This window comes from Myxine glutinosa, chromosome 2 (assembly GCF_964187855.1).
Source record: "Myxine glutinosa chromosome 2, kmMyxGlut1.1, whole genome shotgun sequence".
Taxonomy (NCBI): Eukaryota; Metazoa; Chordata; class Myxini; order Myxiniformes; family Myxinidae; genus Myxine; species Myxine glutinosa.
Window position 1 is genome coordinate 163,925,309 of NC_136262.1, and position 25,803 is coordinate 163,951,111.

The window sequence follows — 25,803 nt, forward strand, 5'->3', positions numbered from 1 at the left end:
TATAGGCAATTTATTACTTGACAAAATCGAAGATTTTTTTTCAAGTATATTGGTTGGTCTTGTGCGTTATTCTCTCTGTCTGTCTGTCTGTCTGTCTGTATGTCAGTTGCCTACATGTCACAATTTTCAACCGATCTTCATGAAACTTCCACAAATGCTAGAGTTGGTCATAAGCAAGAAGCCTATTGTTTTTGCAGTCAAAAGGTCAATAGGTCAACATAGGCCAAAGGTCACCAACTGTCGAATTTATAAAATCCTCAATTTTTATACAATTGACTTGAAATTTGAAGAGGATTTGCAAATATGTTCCCTGAATTCAACCACCCTGTATTTTTTTAGGTCAACAAAGGCCAAAAGGTCAACATAGGCCAAATTTCTAAAATCCTCAATTTACATCTGATTGACTAGAAATTTTAAGAGGATTTGCATACCAGGTCACCGAATTCAAGCACCAATTATTTTTGAGGTCATCATAGGCCAACAACTTATTTTAGGGATTTCACAAGTATCGTGCTATGCATGACATATTTCTTGTTTGTTATATTGTCTTGACTTAAAAAATTCAGAAATGCATTATATTAGCCATATAGTGGGGCAGCTTAGGTAGTGGATGGGGACATGCCGGATATAAGCACCAAAATTTTATCAGGCAATCTTCAGGGTCCCAGCTATGATTCTATAACCGGCGCCAAGCGATACGACCACTCTTATTTGAAATTATTTATTATTTGTGAAAATTTTTTTATTTTGGTTTTTGGAAAAGAAATGTTTTTATTGCAGAAATGAGAATCTTTTCCGATCATTTTGGTGTAATTGTTTTAAAAATCGAACATCTAGAAGTATTTTAAAACAATATTTGAAAATTCGGTGTCTCGGGTGCATTTCCTCAATTTTTTTTAAACGTTCTAATTAACGTAGAAAGATTAAATGAACGTCATTTTAACGGGCTCGGGACAGCGCGTTCAATGCCGTTGGTTTCAGCGCTCTAACTTAATTAGGAAAAAATTTATGCCCGAAAAACCTGAAAGTCGGAGCCTGCCCTTAACACATACGAAAAATCAAGAAAAATGGATACTCTTTCAGACCGTGCGTATATTCACCCAACATGGTGCAAAATTACTTCTCGGCTAAGCTACTTCTCACATCGGCAGCTGCATAGTTCGAAATTACATGGACATGTGAAGCATGTCCTTCTATCTGCAGTCTGATGAATGACGTGATCTGCCAACTTGGGGCCCTTGTGTGTCACTTGGGGCTCTCTGCTCACGCTTCCTGGTCTTCTTGCAGTTGTAAAGGATGACCTGTGAAGCTGTGAGACAGGCCTGTGAATCCGCTGTGTCCTGGTCTTTCAGATCAGCCCCTTTCATCAGCATGGTTATCAGGGATTTGAGTTGGGCCGGGACAGCCTTCTGCTGGCAGTCACTGGGGAAGGCACCATCAAAGTTGAACCCGCTTGAGCTGAAGATTTCATTTCGTACAATCCTGGCAGCTTTCGCCAAAATCAGAGCATCTCCCTCAAAGTCCTGTTTGAACGCCTGCTTCAGCATTTCCTGCATTCCTTGTTCACACACGAGTATCACTTGTTTCCCGTCACTTTGCTCTTGGGCGTGGGGGAAGTGATTCAAAACTTGCTCCTTGAAACGGCCCTTGTTGATGTCACTGGTAATACCAAAGTCTGCAAGGCGCTTCTCGTAGAGGTGCCTCAATGAGGCCAACTTGAAGCAAAATGTACCTTCTTCTATCTCGTTTTCAATGTGTGTGAGGAGTTCTACGAAAGCTCTAGCTTTGAACTTCTTCACATTCGCAGATTCATCCTTGGAAGTTTCTCTTTGTCTCACTAGAGACCGATGACGATTCTGAAGACCAACGAGGCAAGCCAGATGATACTTTGCTTCCAGGACAATAAGGTCACCGGCTCCTTCAATCCTGTCCATTAACTCTGTCTCTTGCAGATCGCTGGCCATAAACCTGACGTTATCATCTGCGCCTAGAGTTCTAAATTCATGCAGGAGTCCATCTTGCTTAGTGCAAAATATGCAGATGGTCTTGTCGAGCGATTGGCGCGGCCGCCGGCGCCTGCCTTCAGTAGTGCCACTTTCAGGGGTAACATCTCTCTCCCTCTTTCTTGCTCTTTCCAGTCTGTTTGCATTGAACTGTGAATGACAGGATTTGTGCCACTGTGCACGATTCCTGATGAGGTCATCCACAGTGATATCACTGCCGAAATGCAGCGGCACCGGCAACGAGTTCAGTTCTCTGAAGTGAGCCACATTTTCTAGGAATGATGCATAGGCCGCCGGTGCTGATGTGTCTGCTCCACGTGCATTCAAGGGGCAGCGCAGGGATTCAGGTGTAGTTTGTTGGCAAATTATGCACTGTGTCCATTCCATCTTCATGAAGTCTAGCCCTCGAAACCTGCAACACAAGGAAACACAATACAAGGAAAATTGCAACATATAGCAACATATAGCAGATATAATTTCAACATATAGCAGATTTAATATAATATGCATGTAATTAAATAAAAAATATATAAATGTCTATTGTGCATGCATCTTGCTGTTCGGATCGTTTGGCGCCGGTTCTAGAATTGAAGCTTAGATGCTGAGGAAATGCACCCGAGACACCTAATTTTCAAATATTGTTTTAAAATACTTCTAGATGTTCGATTTTTAAAACAATTACACCAAAATGATCGGAAAAGATTCTCATTTCTGCAATAAAAACATTTCTTTTCCAAAAACCCCAAAAAAAAAATTCCCCCAAAATTTTCAAAAAGTTTTTCACAAATAATAAAAAATTTCAAATAAGAGTGGTCGTATCGCTTGGCGCCGGTTATAGAATCATAGCTGGGACCCTGAAGATTGCCTGATAAAATTTTGGTGCTTTTATCCGGCATATCCCTGGTGTTGGGCTAGCGGCTAGGGTGCCGGCTTAGGATCCTAGGATCCTGGGTTTGAATCCCGGTCAATCGCTGAATTAACGCCAGGGGGGTTGACTCAGCCTGTCATCCTTCCGAGGTCGGCAAATTGAGTACCAGTTCACTGGTAATTCCCTGCTTGTCGTTAAAGGCGGCAAAAAGGGTTGGCGTCAGGAAGGGCATCCGGCCGTAAAACATTGCTTCAAAAAGGGGACCGAAAAACAACAACAACCACAGTTCCCGAAAAAGGCCAACCCCCGCTTGCGGGGAAAAATGGCCTCTAAAGGTGGTTTTTATCCGGCATGCCCCCATCCCTTTGAAATTTGGTGCTAAGCTGCCCCACTAATAGTGAAATCGTTTTACCTCTGGAAATTATGACAATGTGAGAGTGATGTTGAGGGATGGGGTAAGTGGGAATTACAACATTAATCAGGATTCTACCTAACAAAAAACACCCACTCTTGGGGGAAGGGGTTTGGTTCACGTGGATTATTTGTAGCCATGACCTGACCCCGGGTACCCACAGCATGTTTTAAAATGTGATTGAGATCAGCCACGCCATTTTTAACTCTGGAAGGTTCAGACAAACCGGTACATACATGTAGACATACAGACACGTACATACATACATATACATATACAAATACATACAATTGGCGAATTTTAGTATGATCTCCTAAGTAATTAACAGAATCTCCTTTAAGTGATTTTTAGGTAATGTAATGATGGTAATGGTACCTTTAGGCAATGAACATAATCACCTTCCAGCAGTTTTGTCCATTGTTAGATACGTATAAGTAACTAGAATGGCACTGGGTAGAGCGCATTCCTCTGACAGGCTGAATGCTTTACATTTTTTTTATTCCACTGATAAGTTAAGGTAAGCAGATCCGACCTAACTAAAATCTATTCAGATTGTTGTTGTCATCTACCCAACCCATCCACCAAGTTTTGTCAAAACCCATTCCCAACGTTTTGAGTTATCGTGCTATATATCATTTTTGGCCCTATCCCTCAATTATGAAGAATCCGTTTAGGAATTAAAAAAAAATTGGATTCGGATCTTCACCAAAATTGAATCGACCCCTCCTCGTCATACATCCAACCTCTCCGCCATGTTTCGTCCGAATCTGTCTACAACTTTTTGAGATATCCTGCTCACAGACAGACAGGGGTGAAAACATAACCTCCGTCCACCTTAGGTGATGGAGGTAACGAACAAGCCAAGGCCCTGTTCTGGCAAAATCTTCTACAAATTCTATAAAGCTTCATTCAGGTCCATGTTTGCATTTCCATCAGTTCCTGTTCATTAAATGTACAGCAGGACATTTGAGCAGATGTCCTGCTGTACATCAAATTCAGACATGCCGCTTTCTCAAACCATATACCTGGTATTGTGTAGGTGACCAGAAGCTCCTCTTTCTTTCATAAACCCCAGCTATCATGGACAGAGTACAAAGATTTAGAAAATGAAAGAAAACCAATCTGTTCTTTCACGAAATGTGCAATCAACTCGAATAATAAGTTCCCGTTCATTTGTTCTTCGGTTTCCAGCAGTTCTGTTCATGTTAAAAATGTTACAATTTTTTTTTTCTTCCAATCGAAAATGGAGTTACCTTCAGCTGATTTTACTTGAAATATAATATTTTACATATATACAAGATTTTACTTTAAATATAACATTTTATGGTTATATCATATTATTTTATTGGCTTCACCACGGGAAACAAGTCCTGGATACTGACATATATCTTTCAACTTTTTAGCTCACCTGGACTTTAGTCCGGTGAGCTTGTGGATCGATCGTCCATAGGTAAGTCAGTGAGTGAGTGAGTGAGTGAGTCTGTAAACCCTTCAGTCATTTTCGCTTGAACCAAACACGCGACTTTGGCCACAAGCTGCATGGCCACAAGCTGAAACTTGGCCACAAGCTGCATTCTGATGTCTAACGAAGGTGTATTGACCGCATCAAAATCTGCGCTCATTAAGGGGGTTAATGAAGGGGGTGGGGGAGGGGGGAGTTTGACCCCCTGCCCCAAAATAGGTACTTGCTCTTCTCCGAAACTACACACATGATTTCGATGAAACTTGGCCACAAGCTGCATTCTGATGTCTAACGAAGGTGTATTGACCGCATCAAAATCTGCGCTCATTAAGGGGGTTAATGAAGGGGGTGGGGGAGGGGGGAGTTTGACCCCCTGCCCCAAAATAGGTACTTGCTCTTCTCCGAAACTACACACATGATTTCGATGAAGCTTGGCTACAAGCTTCATCACCCGTGATGTACCAAAGTTTTTTTCACGGCATTAAAAATAAATAAATCAGAGTCTAAGGAGATTTGTGGGAGTTTGACCCCCAAAATAGGTATTAGCTCCCTTCTCTGAAGCTATACACACAATTTCGATGAAACTTATCTACAACCTTCAACACGCATGCTGTACCAAAGTTTGTTCACAGCATAAAAAATATCGGGATCTGAGGGAATCTCCGGGCGGTTTGAGTGACTGATGCTCCTGATCCAGATGAGCTTGGGACCCATGGTCCTAATTTTTGATTTTAATAAAGCAAGATTGTATATAAAAATAAAAATAAATTTTTATGTTAAATATAACATTTTACTTTAAATATAATATTTTACATTAAATATATGATTTTACTTTAAATGTAATACAAATGAGTAACGAGCTGGATTATCTCACTCGATATGAGTTTTGAGAAAAACTTTCAAACTTGGCATTCAGAACCACTCTACATCCCAAAGTTGTCGACCTTTAAATATTAGTTTTGTTGTAAACTTAGCTTAATTTGGCCCAAGATGTGAGATAGCCCAGCTTTCATTCTCGGTATCACTTGTTTTAATACATCTTTGATGTTGCCTTGTTAATGAATAACTGTTTCAAAGTCCTTCTCATCCACCACTGCAGCAATCAATGGGATCTCTGAGATTACAAGTTAATGTCTTCTTGAAATTATTGTTGCAGATAATAGAGTGGGTGCTTGCTACACGAGCCTAAGCAACGGACAATGTAGTTCACCACTCCGTAATCAGCTCACGAAGATCCATTGCTGCTGTGATTCCGGGCGGTGCTGGACGCATGGCCCCACAACAGAAAAGTGTCCTATTGATGGAACTGGCAAGTTTGCAACTCAACAGCACACACTCTCACTCACTCAACCACCCTTCATGAAAATTAATAAACAGTAAGAATTGTCTGCATGATGTTTTTGTGATGAATACTATTTGTTTTTTTAACAATACAAGTTAAATTAGATGCAAACCAGTATTTATATTTCAAAATACAATTCCTAGGTATTATGAACTTGATGGATTGAAACCGCATTGATAAAATGGTGAATCCTGACGTTCTTAAGAATGTATTATAAAAGGATCTAGGCTCGTGGAAGAGCTGATTTACAAACATAAAATGTGGTTAATTGAAAATTGACGTAAAAATTAAAAATCAAAATTTTAAACTTAAAACAAACGAATTTTTTTTAACGTAAAATGCTGCAGTTTTACAAACTACCAAGAATTATGAGGGTGGGATTGGGTGGAATTTTTTTTTATAAAAAGATTTAGCCTCATGGAAGAGCTGGTTTCCAAACTTAAAATGTGGTTAATTGAAAATTGACGTAAAAACTAAAAATCAAAATTTTAAACTTAAAACAAACGAATTTTTTTAAACGTAAAATGCTGCAGTTTTACAAACTACCAAGAGGTATGAGGGTGGGATTGGGTGGAATTTTTTTTTATAAAAAGATTTAGCCTCATGGAAGAGCTGGTTTCCAAACTTAAAATGTGGTTAATTGAAAATTGACGTAAAAACAAAAAATCAAAATTTTAAACTTAAAACAAACGAATTTTTTTTTAATGTAAAATGCTGCAGTTTTACAAAGTACCAAGAGGTATGAGGGTGGGATTGGGTGGAATTTTTTTTAATAAAAGGATTTAGGCTCATGGAAGAGCTGGTTTACAAACTTCAAGAGCGGTTAATTAAAAATTAACTTAAATACTTTAAATTAAAACTTAAAACAAACTTAAAACTTTAAAAGAAAATTAATTTTAAAAAGATGGATAGTCACAATGAGGAAAAACAAAAACGAGTAACAATGGCCAGAGGAGGAACCGAATGGGAAAATAATCAGTGTATGTAGAAGACATTGTGGATGTGCATGAAGAAGTGATGGGCAGTGCATTTGAAAGACTGAAGTGAGGAGGATGAGACAAAGGACACAGCAAAACTTCACAATCGTGAGAATAATTATGCCAATGTTTAAGATCATCTATATGTGCACACACGTGAGTGTTTTTGAATTATGAGATTTCTGGACATTCTTTTTTAACCCTCCCCTCATTAAGCAATCACTTAATATAAATTGACTCCTAAATTTGATTTATTGGCAGTCTTACAGTTAAGACAGTTAATATCTGTCTGTATTGGCCCCTCAGTGAAAAGGATTTATTTTAATGCTGATTCTCGGTCCTGAGAGAGAATTGGTTGGCTTGATGAAAGAACAGGTGCTACAGAAACTCGGTGAATGCTAGCCTGTTCCAGGTGGGAGGTCAAAGGATAATGGTCCTTTAACCAGCAAATTTGACAAATTCCTATACAGGTTGAAAGAGATGAAAGAGGCAGTTGTAGGAAAATCTTGGTGGTTTCAGGATCATTCTGTAAAACCTTGAAGTTCCTCTGGATGATGTTCTTGACTCAAAGGTTGATGAGATGGTAGATCAATGTGAACGACATTCGTATTACCTTCACCAGAAGAGAGGGTATTGCATTTTAATCCGTTTGTTTGTAACTCGTCAAAATGTTTTTTTTTTTTTTTTTTGGCAAGTATGTTGATCCCTCTGGTTTGTGTGTGTGTTTATTTGTTACCCTGCGCTCGCGAAGCGAAAAGCAGGATCAACCATTCAGTTGCGTACAGTGCATTCAGAAAGTATTCAGACCCCTTCACTTTTTTCACATTTTGTTATGTTACAGCCTCATGCTGGAATCGTTTAAATTCATTTTTTCCCTCGACAATCTACACTCAATACCCCATAATGACAAAGACAAAACAGGCTTTTAGAAAGTTTTGCAAATTTATTAAAAATAAAAAAATTAAATATCACATTTACCTAAGTATTCAGACCCTTTGATATGACACTTGAAATTTAGCTCACATCATCTTTGAGATGTTTCTACACCTTGATTGGAGTCCACCTGTAGTAAATTCAATTGATTGGACATGATTTGGAAAGGCACACACCTGTCTATATAAAGTCTCACAACTGACAATGCATATCAGAGCAAAAACCAAGCCATGAGGTCGAAGGAACTGCCTGCAGAGCTCAGAGACAGGATTGTGTCGAGGCACAGATCTGGGGAAGCCTACAAAAAATTTCTGCTGCATTGAAGGTTCCCAAGAGCACAGTGACCTCCATAATTCTTAAATGGAAGAAGTTTGGAACAACCAGGACTCTTCCGAGAGCTGGCCGCCCGGCCAAACTGAGCAATCGGGGGAGAAGGGCCTTGGTAAGAGAGGTGACCAATAACCTGATGGGCACTCTGGCTGAGCTCCAGAGATCCTGTGTGGAGATGGGAGAAACTTCCAGAAGGACAACCATCACTGCAACACTCCACCGATCTGGGCTTTATGGCAGAGTGGCCAGACGGAAGCCTCTCCTCTCCAACGTTCCGGGTCGACCGACCGTCTACAGGCCGACGGGACCGGACCGCAGAGCCTCTGCCGCCGGCACTCTGCCATCCGGCGTTGGTCGCGCGTCTTCTTTTCTCTTCGTCTTCTTCGAGGAAAGACACATGAAAGCCCACTTGGAGTTTGCAAAAAAGCACATAAAGGACTCTCAGATTGTCAGAAACAAGATTATGTGGTCTGATTAAACAAAGATTGAACTGTTTGGCCTCAATTCTAAGCGTCATGTCTGGAGGAAACCAGGCACTGCTCATCACCTGCCCAATACCATCCCAACGGTGAAGCATAGTGGTGGCAGAATCATGCTGTGGGGGTGTTTTTCAGCAGCAGGGACTGGTCAAGGTTGAAGGAACAATGAACGGAGCAAAGTACAGAGATATCCTAAATGAAAACCTGAAACAGAGCGCTCAGGACCTCAGACTGGGCAGAAGGTTCACCTTCCAACAGGGCAATGACCTTAACCACACAGCCAAGGCAACGCAGGAGTGGCTTAGGGACAACTCTGTGAAGGTCCTTGAGTGGCCCCGCCAGAACCCTGACTTGAACCCAATCGAACATCTCCGGAGAGACCTGAAAATGGCTGTCCACCGACGGTCCCCATCCAACCTGACAGAGCTTGAGAGGATCTGCAGAGTAGAATGGCAGAAAATCCCCAAATCCAGGTGTGCAAAGCTTGCCGCATCATACCCATGAAGACTCGAGGCTGTAATCGCTGCCAAAGGTGCTTCAACTAAGTACTGAGTTAAGGGTCTGAATACTTATGTCAATGTGATATTTCAGTTTTTTCTTTTTAATAAATTTGCAAAACTTTCTAAAATCCTGTTTTCTCTTTGTCATTATGGGGTATTGAGTATAGATTGATGAGGGAAAAAATGAATATAAACGATTTCAGCATAAGGCTGCAGCATAACAAAATGTGAAAAAAGTGAAGGAGTCTGAATACTTTCTGAATGCACTGTACGTGTGCAGCACTTGTCTGCATTTAAAAAAAATCATTTTCTTGGCAACCGTTGGTCCGATTGACACGAAATTTTACCATAGAAGCGCCTCCGCCTGTAGAATTTTTTTATTCATAATTATGACGTCATAGGTCACGTGGTACTGACGCCATCTTGGAAAACGTTACACCTCCATATCTCCCAAACCACTCAATGGAAAAAATTGAAACATGGCTCATTGTCAAGTACTCCCCATGGGGAATAAGATATGTTGATGGTAATGTCATCGGTGCCTTAATTACACCGTCATAATTCGACAAGTACAACGCTTGAACTGATCAGTATGAATAAAACCAAAAATCCTCTGCAACTGTTAGACCGATGGACACAAAATTTTCAGAATAAGTGCAGCTCCTCCTGTAGAATTTTATTAGTGATAATTATAACGTCATAGGTCACGTTGTACAGACGCCATTTTTGAAAAAATCGAAAAAAGGATTATTAGTCAGGTTCATTATGTTCAGATTTATAATTTCGTTCTTTTTTTGTGGAGATTAGCAAACCTATACATTTTTGGAAAGCTTATAGCACCAGGAATCCGAAAAACCATGTTTCCATTTGCGCAAATTTTTCTTTGGCGGCCATATTGGATTTTCAAAATGGCCACCATCGGAAACCTATTTTTCGCGATATCTCAACATCCGAACCACCTAGAGTGCTGATTCCAACACCTATACCCACATTTTTGGGGATGAGGAATCACATGAAGCCATCTAAAATAATCTACACCTACCCTGGGATACCAGGTGGCAGCCTACAGCGGATTTTCAAGATGGCCACTTTCAGGAAACATGTTTTTTTCTGAATATGTATACCACATTGAGTGATGTTTCGCCTCAGTACAGTCATAGTCATAAATGGGATCATTTCAACATGTTCAGTTCATGTACATGGAAAGTAATTATATCAGACCTAATAGTTCATTTAAAATAAACCTCATGAAGCTCACAATTACTTACCTGTTGTCGTTTTATATATTTGCAGGTCTTGAGAGAAGATGAGTGAAGTTACGACTCAGCCCACACAGTGGCAGCACTGCATAATTTGTCAAACCGCTTCAGCAAAATATGGAACGCTTGTCCAGCAGCCCAAACCGGACTCGTTTGAACACTTGCTACAAACCCTTAATGATAGAGCAGCCTACCATGATGGAAAATATGTTAAAATTCACAGTCGCTTAAAGGATGAAACAAGTGAAAGTCTGCAATTCAATAATGCAGTTTGGCATCATATCTGTTATTCAAATGCAGCCAACAAAGAGAAGGTACAACGTGCCAAAGACCGCCATCAATATCACATTTCAGCCGGCTCCTACACAGAGAAAAAACGTGGACAAAAGCGAAAAAGCACAGAACTGGACGAACCATCAACTTCCACCACCAGTCCGTTTACACGTTCTGCAACAGCTCCATTCATTAAGGAACATTGCTTTTTCTGCCAGGAAGATAACGAGCAAAAATTGTACACATTGAGAACAGAAAACGGTGGGAAAGCATTACACGATGCTGTGGAGCTGTCTGGAAATCTCACCCTGCAAACTAGGTTAAACACATCCATCTCACCCACTGATGCACATGCAATCGATGTTCAATACCACAAGTCATGTTGGACAACAAATGTATTCCATGTGTTACGTACCAAGGATAACAAGGGAACAACAGAGAGAGGTCATCCGTTTCAAACATCATGTTTGATTGAGTTGATTAGCCTTGTCGACTGTCAAACTCAGAATAAACAATACTTATCCATGGCACATATTGAAACAACATACATCAACTTGCTTGGTGGCACAGATGCATTGGCGCACCACTTCCCTGCATATAGTAGACACTGGCTCAAGGAGAGAATTCTTCTAGAACTACCACACGTAACGTCTGTTAGGCAAAAGGACAGGAGAAAACCTTCTGTTCTTTACTCCCCAGATGCATGCGAATCCGATATGGTTCAGTCTGCCATGATAGAAAGTGAAGTAGACGATCTGAATATTATCTATAAAGCAGCAAAGGCATTGCGCAGAATTATCAAGAACTTCCACCAACAGGAAAACTCATCCGATGCTATACAGGTCACTAGCAGCACAGATGATGTTCCAGCAGCACTCCACGCAATGATCAGATGGGTTATGGTGGGGCCAACAGAAACACTAGAAACTGAAAAACGAACCACTCACGTTAACAGAGAAGTACTCACTGTTAGTCAGATGCTATTGGGTGGATTCAAATCTGACAAGCAAGTGAACTATAGGCCCAAAACTGATTCTGCGACCTTCCGATCAACCAAATCACAAGAAACTCCACAGTCTCTAGGATTAGCCTTGGCAGTTCACCATGACACAAGAAACAAGAAACTCCTGGAAAGTCTCTGCTCTCAAGGTTACTGTGTCTCGTACAGTCGTGTTATGCACCTCGAAACAGCCCTAGCAAATGCCATTGTGGAAAACACCCTGAAGTTCCAAGGACTTTATGTTCCTCCATTTTTGAAGAAGGGAACTTTTGTGTTTTTTGCAGCTGATAACACAGACTTTGCTGAAGACAGCGTGGATGGCAAAGGGACAACCCATGGAACAATCATTGCTGTTTATCAAAAACGTGACACTCAAGGAGAAACATTGGCGCCACAACTGAGCATAGCTGACACTACCAGTTTGTCAGTGACCCCGTACCAGGTTCCTATGCTTCATTGTGACAAGCCGGTGCCGAAAACCATAAAGAGAACAGACACATTCCACATCAGCAAGGATGGTATATCACCAGCGTATCACCTTACACATCTAGGATGGTTGGTTGCTTCTATGATCACCAGAATGCAGAAATCAAACAGCACATATATACCTGGTTGGGCAGGATACCACTCATTGCTGTTGGGTAGTCACAGTTTGACACAAGTCGGAGTCTTACCCCTTCTACCTGAAGTAGCACACGAGTGGTCGACTCTTCTGACCGTCATCTCTCAGATAACTCAGCTAAAGAACTTAGTTGTTGGTACAAGCCACCCTACAGTCATTTCCTGGGATATGGCCCTCTATGAAAAGGTGATAAGGCTGCTGGATGCAAGGCCAGACCTGAAAGGTACCGTTGTACCTCGGCTTGGCGAGCTGCATGTGGTCATGGCTGCTTTGAGAGCCCTGGGTACTTCCATTGAGAACTCAGGTATTGATGACGCGTGGATAGAGGCCGACCTCTACGGACCTTCAACAACAAGGCAGATCCTGAGATGTTCGCATTACAAACGCACTCTCCGTGCTCATATTTATTCATATATAGCACTTTATGAAATGGCGCTGGACCTGTTCTTCAAAGATTATCCACAGTTGAAAGCCGTTTGCTCAGATATGTCAGAAGAAATAGACGAGGCATGTTCAGAAAAGGACAAGTTCACCAAAGCCACAAGTGTGAAAGAAGCCAACACAAAACTGTTGAATGTCATCACTACAGCTGATGTTGTGAACATATTCAAGACTTGGGAAACAGAACAATCCAAAAAAGCCATGTTCAAGTCCTTGATGAATTACCTGCATCGAGTGGAGACAATTCTGTTCTTTGTGGAAGCTTCTCGGGACGCAGATCTCAAACTCCACCTCGAATCTGGTGAGGCACTCAGCAAGCTATTTTTCTCCATGGATCGTATCAAATACAAACGTCTTTGGCCGCGATACATAGCAGATATGTATGACCTGAGGAAGACGCATCCGGCCACATACAGGGAACTCGAGAATGGAAATATCTCAGTAACGAAATCTAGCATCCCCTTTGTATCAATCGGTGCAGACCACGCTTGTGAACAGGAAAACAGAGCAATGAAGGTTCATTCTGGACTTCCAGGCATCTCCAATAATGCCAATGCAAGGCAGAGATTCTTTATGGCCTCTCCAGAATTGTCACGGCTGACCAGAGAATTCAAAGATCAGTTCGACACCAAAACAGACAAAGTGACAGAACACCACGAACTTAGTCCGAGGGCAGTGAATCTGAACAATACAGCGGTTGAAAAGATCAAGGCTGCTATCATGAGTCATGGCAATCCATTTACCACAGAAGGAAATAGCATATACAACTTGATCACACATGCCTATGTCCCAGAGGAGCACACGTCACAAATCCTGAATATCGACAACATTGGTCAACACTTGTACGAAGAGTATGTTGACGAAAGAATCAACGGAACAGTCAGCTTATTTGCAGCCGTGAAAAAAGAAAACAACACGATGTACTTGTCTGGTGTGAAGAAGACCAAGATCATGCTCAGGGACAAGTCAGTCGACTTGAAGGAAACAAAAGACTTGTATGGAAGGCTGATGATATTGACAAAATCAAGCCGTGATGTTGACCAGAAAGACGCAATAGGCAACTACGAATTCACCCTTACACCTCGCGCCTTGTTCGCACCAAACGGTGACCTGCTTCCTTGCCTTGACAAGTCAAAGTTAATCCATCTCCTTGTGAAACATGGAGACTTAGCTCCGGGTGACTTAGCTCCGACCTCAAGTCCTCAAGCTCAAGTCCATAACTCTGCAGCTATGAAAATAGCAGTAGTCGACGCCATGGTTCTTGTACAGAAATTGTCGACAAAACCAGCTGCAACAGTAACCGTTGAAGATCTCAGTGTCAGCTTTAATACCAGATTGATGTCACTGACAAGACATTTTGACGAAGTTATCCTCGTGTTTGATACTTACAAGGCCGATTCGTTGAAGCAAAGCACAAGACAAAAAAGACGAGGGGGGCACAATCCAGTCCAGTACCAAGTGAAGGACAATACCAAGATCCAACACATCACCATGAAGCGGTTCTTGTCACACGATCAGACAGTCAGATTTGGCAGAATATCTGGCTGAGAAAACGTTGGAGTACAACAGAGATGCCTCCAAGCTGATAATTATATGTGCAGCAGGAAAGGCCAAGAGTAACAAAGGCGTGCATTTTGAAGACAATAATCATGAGGAGGCAGACACTCTGATGATTCACCAAGCAGTGCTGGCAACTCGCCGCAATCCCAACGCAGAACAGCTTACCTTCTTCTCTCCTGATACGGATGTCCTGGTCTTGGTCATAGCTAACTATGATGTTCTGCTCAAAAACACTGCTGTCTCCCTTGTGTCGGGCCTTGTGCAAGTACAACCAATCTGGAACAATCTTGGCGTCGAAAAGGCCAAGGCATTGCCTTGTAGAAAATCCGCTGTAGGCTGCCACCTGGTATCCCAGGGTAGGTGTAGATTATTTTAGATGGCTTCATGTGATTCCTCATCCCCAAAAATGTGGGTATAGGTGTTGGAATCAGCACTCTAGGTGGTTCGGATGTTGAGATATCGCGAAAAATAGGTTTCCGATGGTGGCCATTTTGAAAATCCAATATGGCCGCCAAAGAAAAATTTGCGCAAATGGAAACATGGTTTTTCGGATTCCTGGTGCTATCAGCTTTCCAAAAATGTATAGTTTTGCTAATCTCCACAAAAAAAGAACGAAATTACATAACAAACCTGACTATATTGTCAAGAACTCCATATGGGGAATAGGTGTTAACGATGACGTCATTGGTGCCATAATTATGACGTGGAACGCTTAGTCTGATCAGTTTGAAAGGTATTGAGCATGGTCCATGCAACAATTATATTAGAGAATATAAATTTATGATGTCATCGCTCACGTGGTCTGGCAGCCATATTGGATCAAAGAAAAACTATGTTCAAAAACAGAAGAGTTGGCTCACAAAAAGTTGACTGTGTAGGGTAAGTATTCTATGAATAGCATCTAGCTTATATGTGTGTTTGTTACTTGGCAAAAAAAAATAATGTTTTTTTTTCCAAGTATGTTGATCACTCCGGTTTGTGTGTTTGTGTGTGTGTGTTTCTCAGTCCGCTCACTTTTACTTGCCTACAGGTTACAGTTTTTTACCGATCTTCACGAAACTTCACCAAATAGTACAGTTTGTGGTCCTATAAATTCGTTTTTGAGGTCAAAAAGTCAAAAGGTTAACATAGGCCAAAGGTCAACCACTTCTTTTCGAATTTCTAAAATCCTCAATTTTCATCCGATTGTCTTGAAATTTGAATAGGATTTACATATCAGCAAACTGAATTCAACCACCAACTATTTTTGAGATCAACATAGGTCATAAAGTCAACATAGGCCAAAGGTCAACCACTTTTTTGAAATTGCTAAAATCCTCAATTTTCATCAGATTGACTTGAAATGTGAATAGTATTTACATATCGGTGTAAAGTGGTGAGATGTCAATGAAAGATAGTCTGTTGGGAGCCATTGGTGAGGTATGTGGATGGACAAAAGGACCACCGAGGCACTCGGAAACATGGTGGTGGGATGATGAAGTTGGAAAGAAGATTGACGAGAAGAGGAAGAAGTTCAAGGAGTGGCAGAAGGCGAAGGGTATGGGGGCAGAAAAGGCAGAGCATGAAAGTTATAAAGCAGTCAAGAAGGCTGCAAAGAAAGATGTAGCAAAGGCGCAGGAGGCATGTAGGGAAATGTTCGGAGAACGCTTGGATTTGGAAGAGGGTCAGAGAGCGGTATTCAGGATTGCAAAGCAGATAGCGAAAGAGAGGTGCGATGTGATGGGGGTGAGTTGCTTGAAGGATGAAGTGGGACAAATCGTTGTGGACCCAGATGGAATTAAAGGAAGATGGAAGAGATATATGGAAATACTGTTGAATGCAGAGAATGAATGGGATGGTAACATAGAGAGCAACCCAGTTTTAGGACCAGCAGAGAAGATAACCGAGAAGGAAGTTGAGAAAGCGATAAAAGCAATGAAGAGTAGAAAAGCGGGAGGGCCGACGGGAGTTGTGGGAGATATGTTGAAGGCAGCGGGAAATTGGGGTGTGAAGAGAATGACAGAGATCTGCAATCTGGTGGTGAAAGAAGGCCGCATTCCAGTGGATTGGGAACTGAGTGCCCTCGTCCCTCTATACAAAGGGAAAGGTGACCATCTGGACTGTGGCTCGTATCGAGCGACAAAGTTATTGGAGCATGGAATTAAGGTATTGGAAAGGGTGTTGGAGAGGAGGATAAGGAAGAAAGTGAAGATTGACGAAATGCAGTTTGGATTTATGCCAGGAAGAGGAACGACAGATGCGCTTTTTATTGTGAGGCAGTTGCAGGAGAAGTACATGGAGAAGAGGAAGAAGTTGTTTCTTGGGTTTGTTGATCTGGAGAAAGCATTCGATAGGGTTCCACGTGAAGTAGTGACATGGGCATTGAGGAAGTTAGGAGTTGAGGAATGGTTGATCAGAGTAGTGATGGCAATGTACAAAAGAGCGTGCACAGCTGTAAGGACGAAGGACGGGAACAGTGGTAAGTTTGAGGTGAAGGTGGGAGTGCATCAGAGGTCGGTACTAAGTCCACTACTATTTGTAGCTGTGACGGAGGTGCTGGCTCGGAACGTAAAGGTGGGTTTCCCGTGGGGAGTTGTTGTATGCAGATGATCTGGTGTTGATTGCAGAAAGTATGGATGGACTGAAGGAGAAGATGAACAAGTGGAAGGAATGTATGGAGACAAAAGGTCTGAAGGTGAATATCGGAAAAACGAAGGTGATGACAAGTGGTAAAGCATGTGGTGAGGTGTAAAGAACTGGGAAGTGGCCGTGTGCTGTGTGCAGGGAGGGTGTCGGAGTGAATTCCATTCAATGTACAATGTGCGCTGAGTGGGTTCATCAAAAATGTAGTGGTTTGAGAGGGTCATTAACCAGTGTGGCAGCTACATTCAAGTGTAAGGTGTGCACAGAGGGAGGTGCAGATGGAGGAAATGTTGAGTTGGATCTTGGAGACGGCGTGAAGTTGGAAGGTGTGAAAACATTTTGTTACCTAGGAGACATGCTGAATGGAGAAGGTGGATCAGATTCGGCAACGGTTGCTCGAGTGAGATGTGCATGGAAGAAGTTTTGGGAACTGAGTGGCGTGCTGACGAGGAGGGGAGTGTCGTTGAAGCTGAAGGGAAAGGTGTATGCTGCATGTGTGAGAAGTGTTATGATTTATGGGAGCGAGACATGGGTAATGAACGTAGAGCAGCAACGAAGGCTGGAAAGGGTGGAAATGTGAATGGTTCGGTGGATGTGTGGAGTATCGTTGAGAGAGAGGAAGACAAATGATGAATTGCGAAAGATGATGGGAATAGAGGCTGTGATGGATGCTGCGAAGAGAAACCGTTTGAGATGGTTTGGTCATGTGTTGAGGAAGGGTGAAAGTGACTGGTTGAGAAGAGTAATGGAAATGAATGGAGAAGGAAGTAGAGGACGTGAAAGACCGAGAAAGACTTGGCTAAAGATGGTCGAAGAAGAAATGCAGGCAAGGGGGTTAACAAGGAGATGCAGAAAATAGGGCAAAATGGAGAAGATTGTCACGGGGACCGCAAGGCTAACCCCCGCTCTTGCAGGGAAAATGGCTTTAAAATGCCTGTTGTTGTTGTGTATATCGATGAACTGAATTCAACAACCAACTGTTATTGAGGTCAACATCGGCCAAAAGGTCAACATAGGCCAAAGGTCAACCACTTTTTTCCCATTTCAAAAATCCTCAATTTTCATCCAATTGACTTGAAATTTGAATCGGATTTTCATATCAGCGAACTGAATTCAACCACCAACTATTTTTTTAGATCGGCATAGGCCAAAAGGTCAACAACAATTTCAAATTTCTAAAATCCTCAATTTTCATCCGATTGATTTGAAATTTGAATATGATTTTCACAGCAGCTAACTGAATTCAACCACCAACTATTTTTGAGATCAACATAGGTCACAACATCAACATAGGCCAAAGTTCCACCACTTTTTGGAAATTTCTAAAATCCTCAATTTTCATCCGATTGACTTGAAATGTGAATAGTATTTACATATCGGCGAACTGAATTCAACAACCAACTATTTTTGAGATCAGCGTAGGCCAAAAGGTCAACATTGGCCAAAGGTCAACCACTTCTTTCCAATTTCTAAAATCCTAAATTTTCATCCGATTGACTTGAAATCTGAATAGGATTTACATATCAGCTAACTGTATTCAACCACAAACTATGTTTTTTGATCATAGGTCACAAGGTCAACATAGGTGAAAAGTCAACCACTTTTTCCAAATTTCTAAAATCCTAAATTTTCATCCGATTGACTTGAAATCTGAATAGGATTTGCATATCGGCTTACTGAAACCAACCACCAACTATTTTTGAGGTCAACGTAGGCCAAAAGGTCACCATCGGCCAAATTTCTAAAATTGCCCATTTTCATCAGATTAACTTAAACTTTGAAAACGATTTGCACATCAGGTCACCGAGTTCAACCACGAATTATTTTTGAGGTCAAAAGGATGCTCTACTGAGTACCATTCTACTTTGTTCTGTTTTGCCAAGTGTCGCTCAATGAGTGATTTTTCATTTGTCTGTTTGTCTACACAGAATATGATTTTCGCTGCAACCGTTGGTCCGATTGACAGGAGATTTTCACCATAGGTGCGCCTCCTGCTGTATAATTTTTAATGATAATTATTACATCGTAGGTCACGTGGTGTGGGCGCCATCTTGGAAAAACCGAAAAAATTTGCACCATTATATCTCCGAAAGTGCCGCCTAGAAAAAATTGAGACATGGCTCATTGTAAGTAACTCTCCCTGGGGAATAACATATATTAATGATGATGTCATAGGTTCCTCCATTATGATGTCATAATTCGACAAGTACAAAACCATCAGATTAGATGGGAAATTTTTTTCTCTGCAACCGTTGGTCTGATTGTCAGGAAATTTTCACCATAGGTGCACCTCCTCCTGTATAATTTTTTAATGATAGTTATGTCATCATAGGTCATGTGGTACAGGAGCTATCTTGGGAAAAACAAAAAACTTTGCACCTCTATATCTCTGAAAGCGCTGCATAGAAAAATATGAGACATGGCTCAATGTAAATAACAATCCATGGAGAATAACATATGTTAATGATGATAACATATGTTCCTCCATTATGACGTCATAATTCGACAAGTACAAAACTTCATCGAATCAAGATGAAATTTCTTTAGCGCCATCTATGCATAAATTGGTGGAGGAAAAAAAGTATTGGTGGCGTCATTGGTCACGTGGTTTAGCCGCCATATTTGTTTTAACACAAAAGCCTTAAAAACCACTAAAACACTTCCTGGCTGCAATCTCTGATTGCTCTTTCTTGTTAGAGAATGTGGTTTTAAAAATAAGTTATACTTGCATTTGTATTTTGTTTGAATCCTGGTTGCAGTGGTTTCTCATGAGTGACAGGAGATGGAGGTGGTTGTATTGCAAAACAGTAAGTTGTGAGCAATATTATTGTCGTGTTCCTGGTGATTAAAATCTTCCAAGGAAACGGATTTCCAAACGAGCTTTAACTGCGAGGCGTTCAGTCCAAAAATGACGGTATTCTTTACACATGAGGGAAAGGGGGATGACGAACTTACCTGGACAGCCTCCACCCGTCGTCTTCACACCTGGATAAATTAACTCGAACAACACGGAATTAAAATGTACAAAAATACCGGATTTATTAAAGAAAATGCTGGTAACAAAGAAAACACAATAAAACTATATTCCTATTTGGAGCGCTCCCACACAGACCCGAATACAGACAAAGGATAAAATAACTGAAAATAAATGTGTTATTTAGTGGGCACTTAGATCAAATTGGCTGGTGTATCTCGTCAGGAATCGTCCGAGGCCTCTACGTCTTTGCGTGCAAAACGTGCTTGTTGGTGTGAAGTGGGCCTCCCGCGTGGCCTGCCCACTCCTGGCTCTGTGTGTGAAGCGATCGAGCAGGCAGCGCCTGTCCACTCGTCGTTCATGCTTGGGAAACCGCAGTTCTCGGTCCGCGGCTCTGCCTCCTCACGACCACTAGCAAGATCTTGGAACTCGGCCGTTCGCGATGAAGCTTCCTTGCGCACGAGCAATAGCGACCGTTCGCTATGGGGTCCAGAACAAGAATAACCAAGAGGACGTCGATGCTGAGAGAGATAAAATGTCAATGCTGAGAGAGCTTTTCGGCGACCGTTCACCAACAAAGTCCGGACCCAAGAGATCAAAATGTCCGCCGCTCCAACTACCTTGTACTTGAGGTTCTGACGTCATCTGTGCCTGCTTCTCCAATCCCATCATCCCATCTTACCAGTCTTTGTACCAATCAAGTCCCGGTCCAATCACTGTTCTTCGGGGCATGGCTCATGGCCCTGCCTCGAGGTTTCTTCTTCTCCACAACAGTCGGAGCACACTAATCGATACAATCTACCTGGATTAAGGTGTCGGTATCCTTACCCCCCCCCCCCTCCCGCAAACATATTTAAGGCTGAGGGGGGAAGAAGGAGTCAAACTTACTTAAGAGACTTTCTCCGAATAAAATCACTAAAAATTGTGGCCTTTCATAGTTTATCTTAGACATGTATGAAATTGTATGATGTATAGAAAGTAATGTAGTATGTATGTGCCAAACTTTATTATCGACACCAGCATGAACCATTTTCACATTTTCTTCATCAATACGAGCTGGTTAGTATGTAAAGGAATGATTGTAAGAATAGCTAAGAAACTGAGAGAAATATAAAGTTGACACAGGTGATGTAAAAAACTATCTTTTAATGATTCTGTTCGTCCATGTCAGGCCATGATATAATTTTTATTTTTGCATCTGATATCCCACCCATTTCTCACTGGCTCTGCAGATGCATATGTGCATATGTGCATATACTATATATGGGGAGGAATAAGTAAAATATTTAGAATAGGCTGTTGTGTTTTGCGGGATTCTGGTGAAACTATGATTTCCTGCTTTAAAAACATCTGTGGAAGAGATAGGCCCAGTGGGGTCGTGATGCTTACTGAACTATCATGATAGTTACTTCTATTGTGGAAGCTCAATTGATCAATCTGTAAATAATAGGCAGACATATAAACCTTCATTTTACATGCAATTGTAAAATATAATTAGATTCTGGGCTCACGTCTTTTCATGTCCCTGTTTTTTTTTAGATGAGCACCAGTGGCTCTGCTTTCCTGTTTTTCCACATGGACCGACTGATCCAATCATTTCGATTCCACCTCATCCTCGAGATCCGTTCCTCCCTATGGCAAAGACACCTTGGCAACCAGGGCAACGACCCTGGAAACCAGGTCCGTTGCACCCAGTACAACCAGATGGTACATTGGACCCAGGACACCCACGTGGTCCATTGGACCCAGGACACCCACGTGGTCCATTGGACCCAGGATACCCACGTGGTCCATTGGACCCAGGACACCCACGTGGTCCATTGTACCCAGTACAACCAGGTGGTCCATTGTACCCAGTACAACCAGGTGGTCCATGTAAGCCACACCAACATCACATTCCTGGCATCTTGTTTAACCAAGCAACTTTTATCCATTCGTTATTGCCATAAAATTAAATAATGACACACTATTTTTCTTAAATTCTCGATATTCCTTTTAGGTATTATTTAGCTTTTCATAAATATGTGCTTGCATAATTGTCATCTCCAGCTATTCCTCTGTGCCTTTAATGAACACATAAGTATAGAACACCCTGCCACTTCATCACCAGTCAGCTGATTGAAAATTTTTTTTTAAACAAAATAAACATTCAGAGAGATTGTTCAAACATGTCTTTATGTACTTTAAAGATTATTTCCATATTTATTATATTTTTATTTTTATTATTCCTGCTCCAGGCAGAAGCGAACAATAAATGGAGATCAAATAAACTACAAATATGATTAAGGAAAAAATTATTTCTGCCATATTCTCCATTTTTTTCTCAAATTGTTAAAGAGGAAGCAACTCAAGTTTCACCTGATCTGCCGGGTCCCTTCTCCCATCCCATCGCCTGCCTCATCCCACACCACCCTCTCCCTCCAGACTCCCACCCCACAACTTATCTTCCCACACCACCCTTCCCTCCTCCCACGTTACCCAGGATCTGAGGTACCACGATTAAGCAAGATTGGAATACCACGATTAAGCACATATTTGGAGACAAACATTTTATTTATCAAGCTGCAAAATAATGAACAGAAATACCAATAAAATTGAACATATAATTGTAATCCTTTTGGGTCGACAATATTGAATGTTTTTTTTCCCCCTCAAGGGCCAGAATATGTATTGCTTGTTTTAAATTGCTTGTTTTAAAGCATTTTCAGGGTGTATATTTAGGACGTTAACTGAGGTGGTAACCTTTTTTTTTTTCCTACAAAGTCTTCATACATCCTTGAGAGTTACGTCATTAGATGAGCAGTAAAATTACCTTTAAATCGATGTATTATATTGTGTTTGTACTGTTTTAGGTTTTTGAATAATTAGCGCATCAGAGAGGTCACGTGTTTCCTTTTCGTCGCTCTTACTGATCATGGTAACGTTCTAATTAACGGTTATTTTTCATATCTGATACCACATTTGATTATTGGAGCTTCTTCCCTGGCTTAGCGGTTAGGGTGCCGGCTTGGGATCCTAGGATCCTGGGTTCGAATCCCAGTCGATCGATGAATTAACGCCAGGGTGGTTGACTCAGCCCGTCATCCTTCCGAGGTCGGCAAATTGAGTACCAGCTTGCTGGGATGAATGATCACGGTGTGTACCCCGATTTAGAATAGGATTTAGAATAGGATTTAGAATAGGTAAGAGGCGACCAAGGGTTGGCGTCAGGAAGGCAGTTTAGAATAGGTACACCGTATCCCTGCGCATCGTAAGAGGCGATTAAGGGTTGGCATCAGGAAGGGCATCCGGCCATAAAAACATTGCCTCAAACAGGGAACCATGATTGTCATGGGGCCCACAAGGCTAACCCCCGCTCTAGTGGGGAAAATGGCCTTAAAACGATCATTCATTCATTGTTCCCTCAGAGATGGCGACAGGTGGCGGCTCGTGTGTTGACAAGTTATGAATTGTGAGAAAATGACGGTTTAACCCTGAGTAAGGTGCATCGTGGTAAAACGTGTGATCCAATAAGGTTTCGCCGCAATTAACCTTGGGAGCTCAGAGTAGGGTCACAAACAAACAACGTCTCATTCGCTTTGATATAGAAGAGGAAAAAAAATGCACCGTTCAGCAGGAAAGGCAATTTTTGATTTGCAGTGGAATTTGCCTTACCTTGGCTTGGCTTGGCTTTGTGCCTCTGTGATTGGCTGTAAAATGTCACATTCTTTTCACACACAAGCCGTTACTCACAATATCTGACCCTGTCGGAATTTCTAGGAAGTTCACTGAAAGTTAATTTGCTTTTTGCATATCATGTAGTAAAGCGTTTTTTTTTGTTTTTTTTTAAACGAACGTTCACATACAGTATAGTAATTTAGTTTTTCAAATTTGTGTTTGATACTCTAAAAAATACTGGAGACAAACAATGACCTGTTGTGATAATACATTTACATGCCTTCCAATTCACTTCTCCCAGACCCTGGTCGATATAATGGAACTTGTCCCATTGGGTACAAGATCGACGCAAGGGGCACATGTGTGGGTAAGTCACGGGGAAACCAGTTTTTTCTTTTAAATAATGAGCTGGAGGACCTTGTACAAATATCGTGTGAAGCACAAGGATATTTGGAGATATTAGTGCACTTTAACATGAATAAAAAAGATGTTTGGAGATGCTGGACAAAGGGATTCGAAATTGGGATCAAAACATCGTGAGCTAGACATGTCCTCAGACAAGAATGCTTAAAAGGCTAATAAAGAAATAGGCCGGCATTCAAATGAAGAAAACTTTCACTTTTCCTCTTTCTTAATGCATAAAATGGAATATTTAATACAGTACTGTGCTTTGAGTTTGTTGTTTTTTTGTTTTTTTTGTATACTGAATCGAGGCTCGTGAAAGAGCTAACATTTACTTCACAAACAAATCAACCAGACAAACAAAATATATAAAAATAGGGAGTGGAAGACAAGATGGGGAGAGAAGGGGAAGCACACAAACATAACATTTGAGAGCAGGGAGATGTGTGGGAGGGAGAGGGCTTGGGGGGGAGGAGGCGTGGGAAGGGGGGGGGGGGGGGAGCGGAGGGAGAAGTATAAAACACAAAGATACCAAGGACTTCCAGGACAGAAGTTGGTATTTCAAAGTTGTTGTTTGTTGAAGTTGAAGTTGGTTTGAATGAACAAACTCATTTTTGGTGTATAATTAGCTTTTTGCTCAGACACACACACACATTTTCTCTTTGACAGACATTGATGAATGTGCTTATCATGCTTACGGAAGGGTTTGCAAGAATGGGCGCTGCGTCAACACTGAAGGAAGCTTCCATTGCATATGTAATGCGGGCTTCGACCTCACACCAGACGGGCGAAACTGTGTGGGTAAGTTGTTGGGTTTGTCATGAATCGAAATCCTTCGGAGTTGTTGTCAGTACAAACATCATGATCGATTTCTCGGCCAGTAATTCAATACTTTTTTTAATTATTATTTCGTATGATGCAGCACAAGGCTACAGGTTAGCATCATTGGGTGAGGGCGCAGCTGTGCCACCGATGCAGTGCCCCCTGTAGTTTAGAGAATACATTTGGTATTTGGCCATGGGAGGAAATAGCTCACCTAATCTTCAAGGACACCGTGGGATCTTTAATGTCCACCAACCAATGCCAGCAGACGAGACGCCCAGTTTGACATCCATCCGTGGGATGGCACACACATTGATGAATCACCTTGCCTGTGGAACACCGGGATGACAATTTATAGGTGGGTTGGGATTCAGACCTAGGCTAGACAGCTTAGAGGTGAGTGTGCATACCTGTAGGCCGTGCTGCCAACCCAGTAATTCAAACAATTGTAGCTTATACTTTTCCTCAAAATCATGTGTTCAGGTGGGGTTGAAGCTGAATAGAATAGATATTAGAACCCATGATGGACAGCTCGTGCCTCCAGTCGAGGCCATCCTGCCGGCCCATAGCCCAAAGCCAGGTAATACCGTTATTCAAGCGCCCCCCACCTTGGGTTTTTTTATGATTTAAAGTATAACTATAAGCTACGATTATCCTGGAATGGAACGGCCCTCGTGTCCACATTCTTTGAATAAAGAATGTTCCAGGCAGCTTACCAACATTCAGAGATTTTAAATCACTGTTGCTTTATTATAACAAAAACCTCCGAGTGCGAAGGTAAACTAGAGGTTCCAGGGAACCTGAACTCAACTGGTCTATATCAATATGGTTAGAATATGCATAATAGAACCACAAACTATATAGT

The 25,803-nt window shown here is 41.6% G+C and overlaps 2 protein-coding genes across 3 annotated transcripts in view; both read left to right on the forward strand.

The window, feature by feature from the left end:
* LOC144890982 (protein FAM200C-like) overlaps positions 1 to 25,803 on the forward strand; it is a 1,200,974-nt gene that overhangs the window by 819,117 nt on the left and 356,054 nt on the right. Inside the window, exon 2 of the mRNA XM_078772874.1 lies at positions 9,544 to 9,707. The gene's annotated coding sequence lies outside the window, so the exon portion shown is untranslated. The remainder of the gene's footprint in view (positions 1 to 9,543; positions 9,708 to 25,803) is intronic.
* Positions 1 to 25,803, forward strand: part of LOC137421111 (fibrillin-2) — a 291,848-nt gene that overhangs the window by 56,580 nt on the left and 209,465 nt on the right. For both annotated transcript variants that reach the window (XM_068106839.2, XM_068106838.2), the window contains exons 10-13: positions 5,902 to 6,054; positions 21,597 to 21,932; positions 24,016 to 24,081; positions 24,786 to 24,917. In XM_068106839.2, coding sequence (XP_067962940.2) covers positions 5,902 to 6,054; positions 21,597 to 21,932; positions 24,016 to 24,081; positions 24,786 to 24,917 — 687 coding nt within the window. The remainder of the gene's footprint in view (positions 1 to 5,901; positions 6,055 to 21,596; positions 21,933 to 24,015; positions 24,082 to 24,785; positions 24,918 to 25,803) is intronic.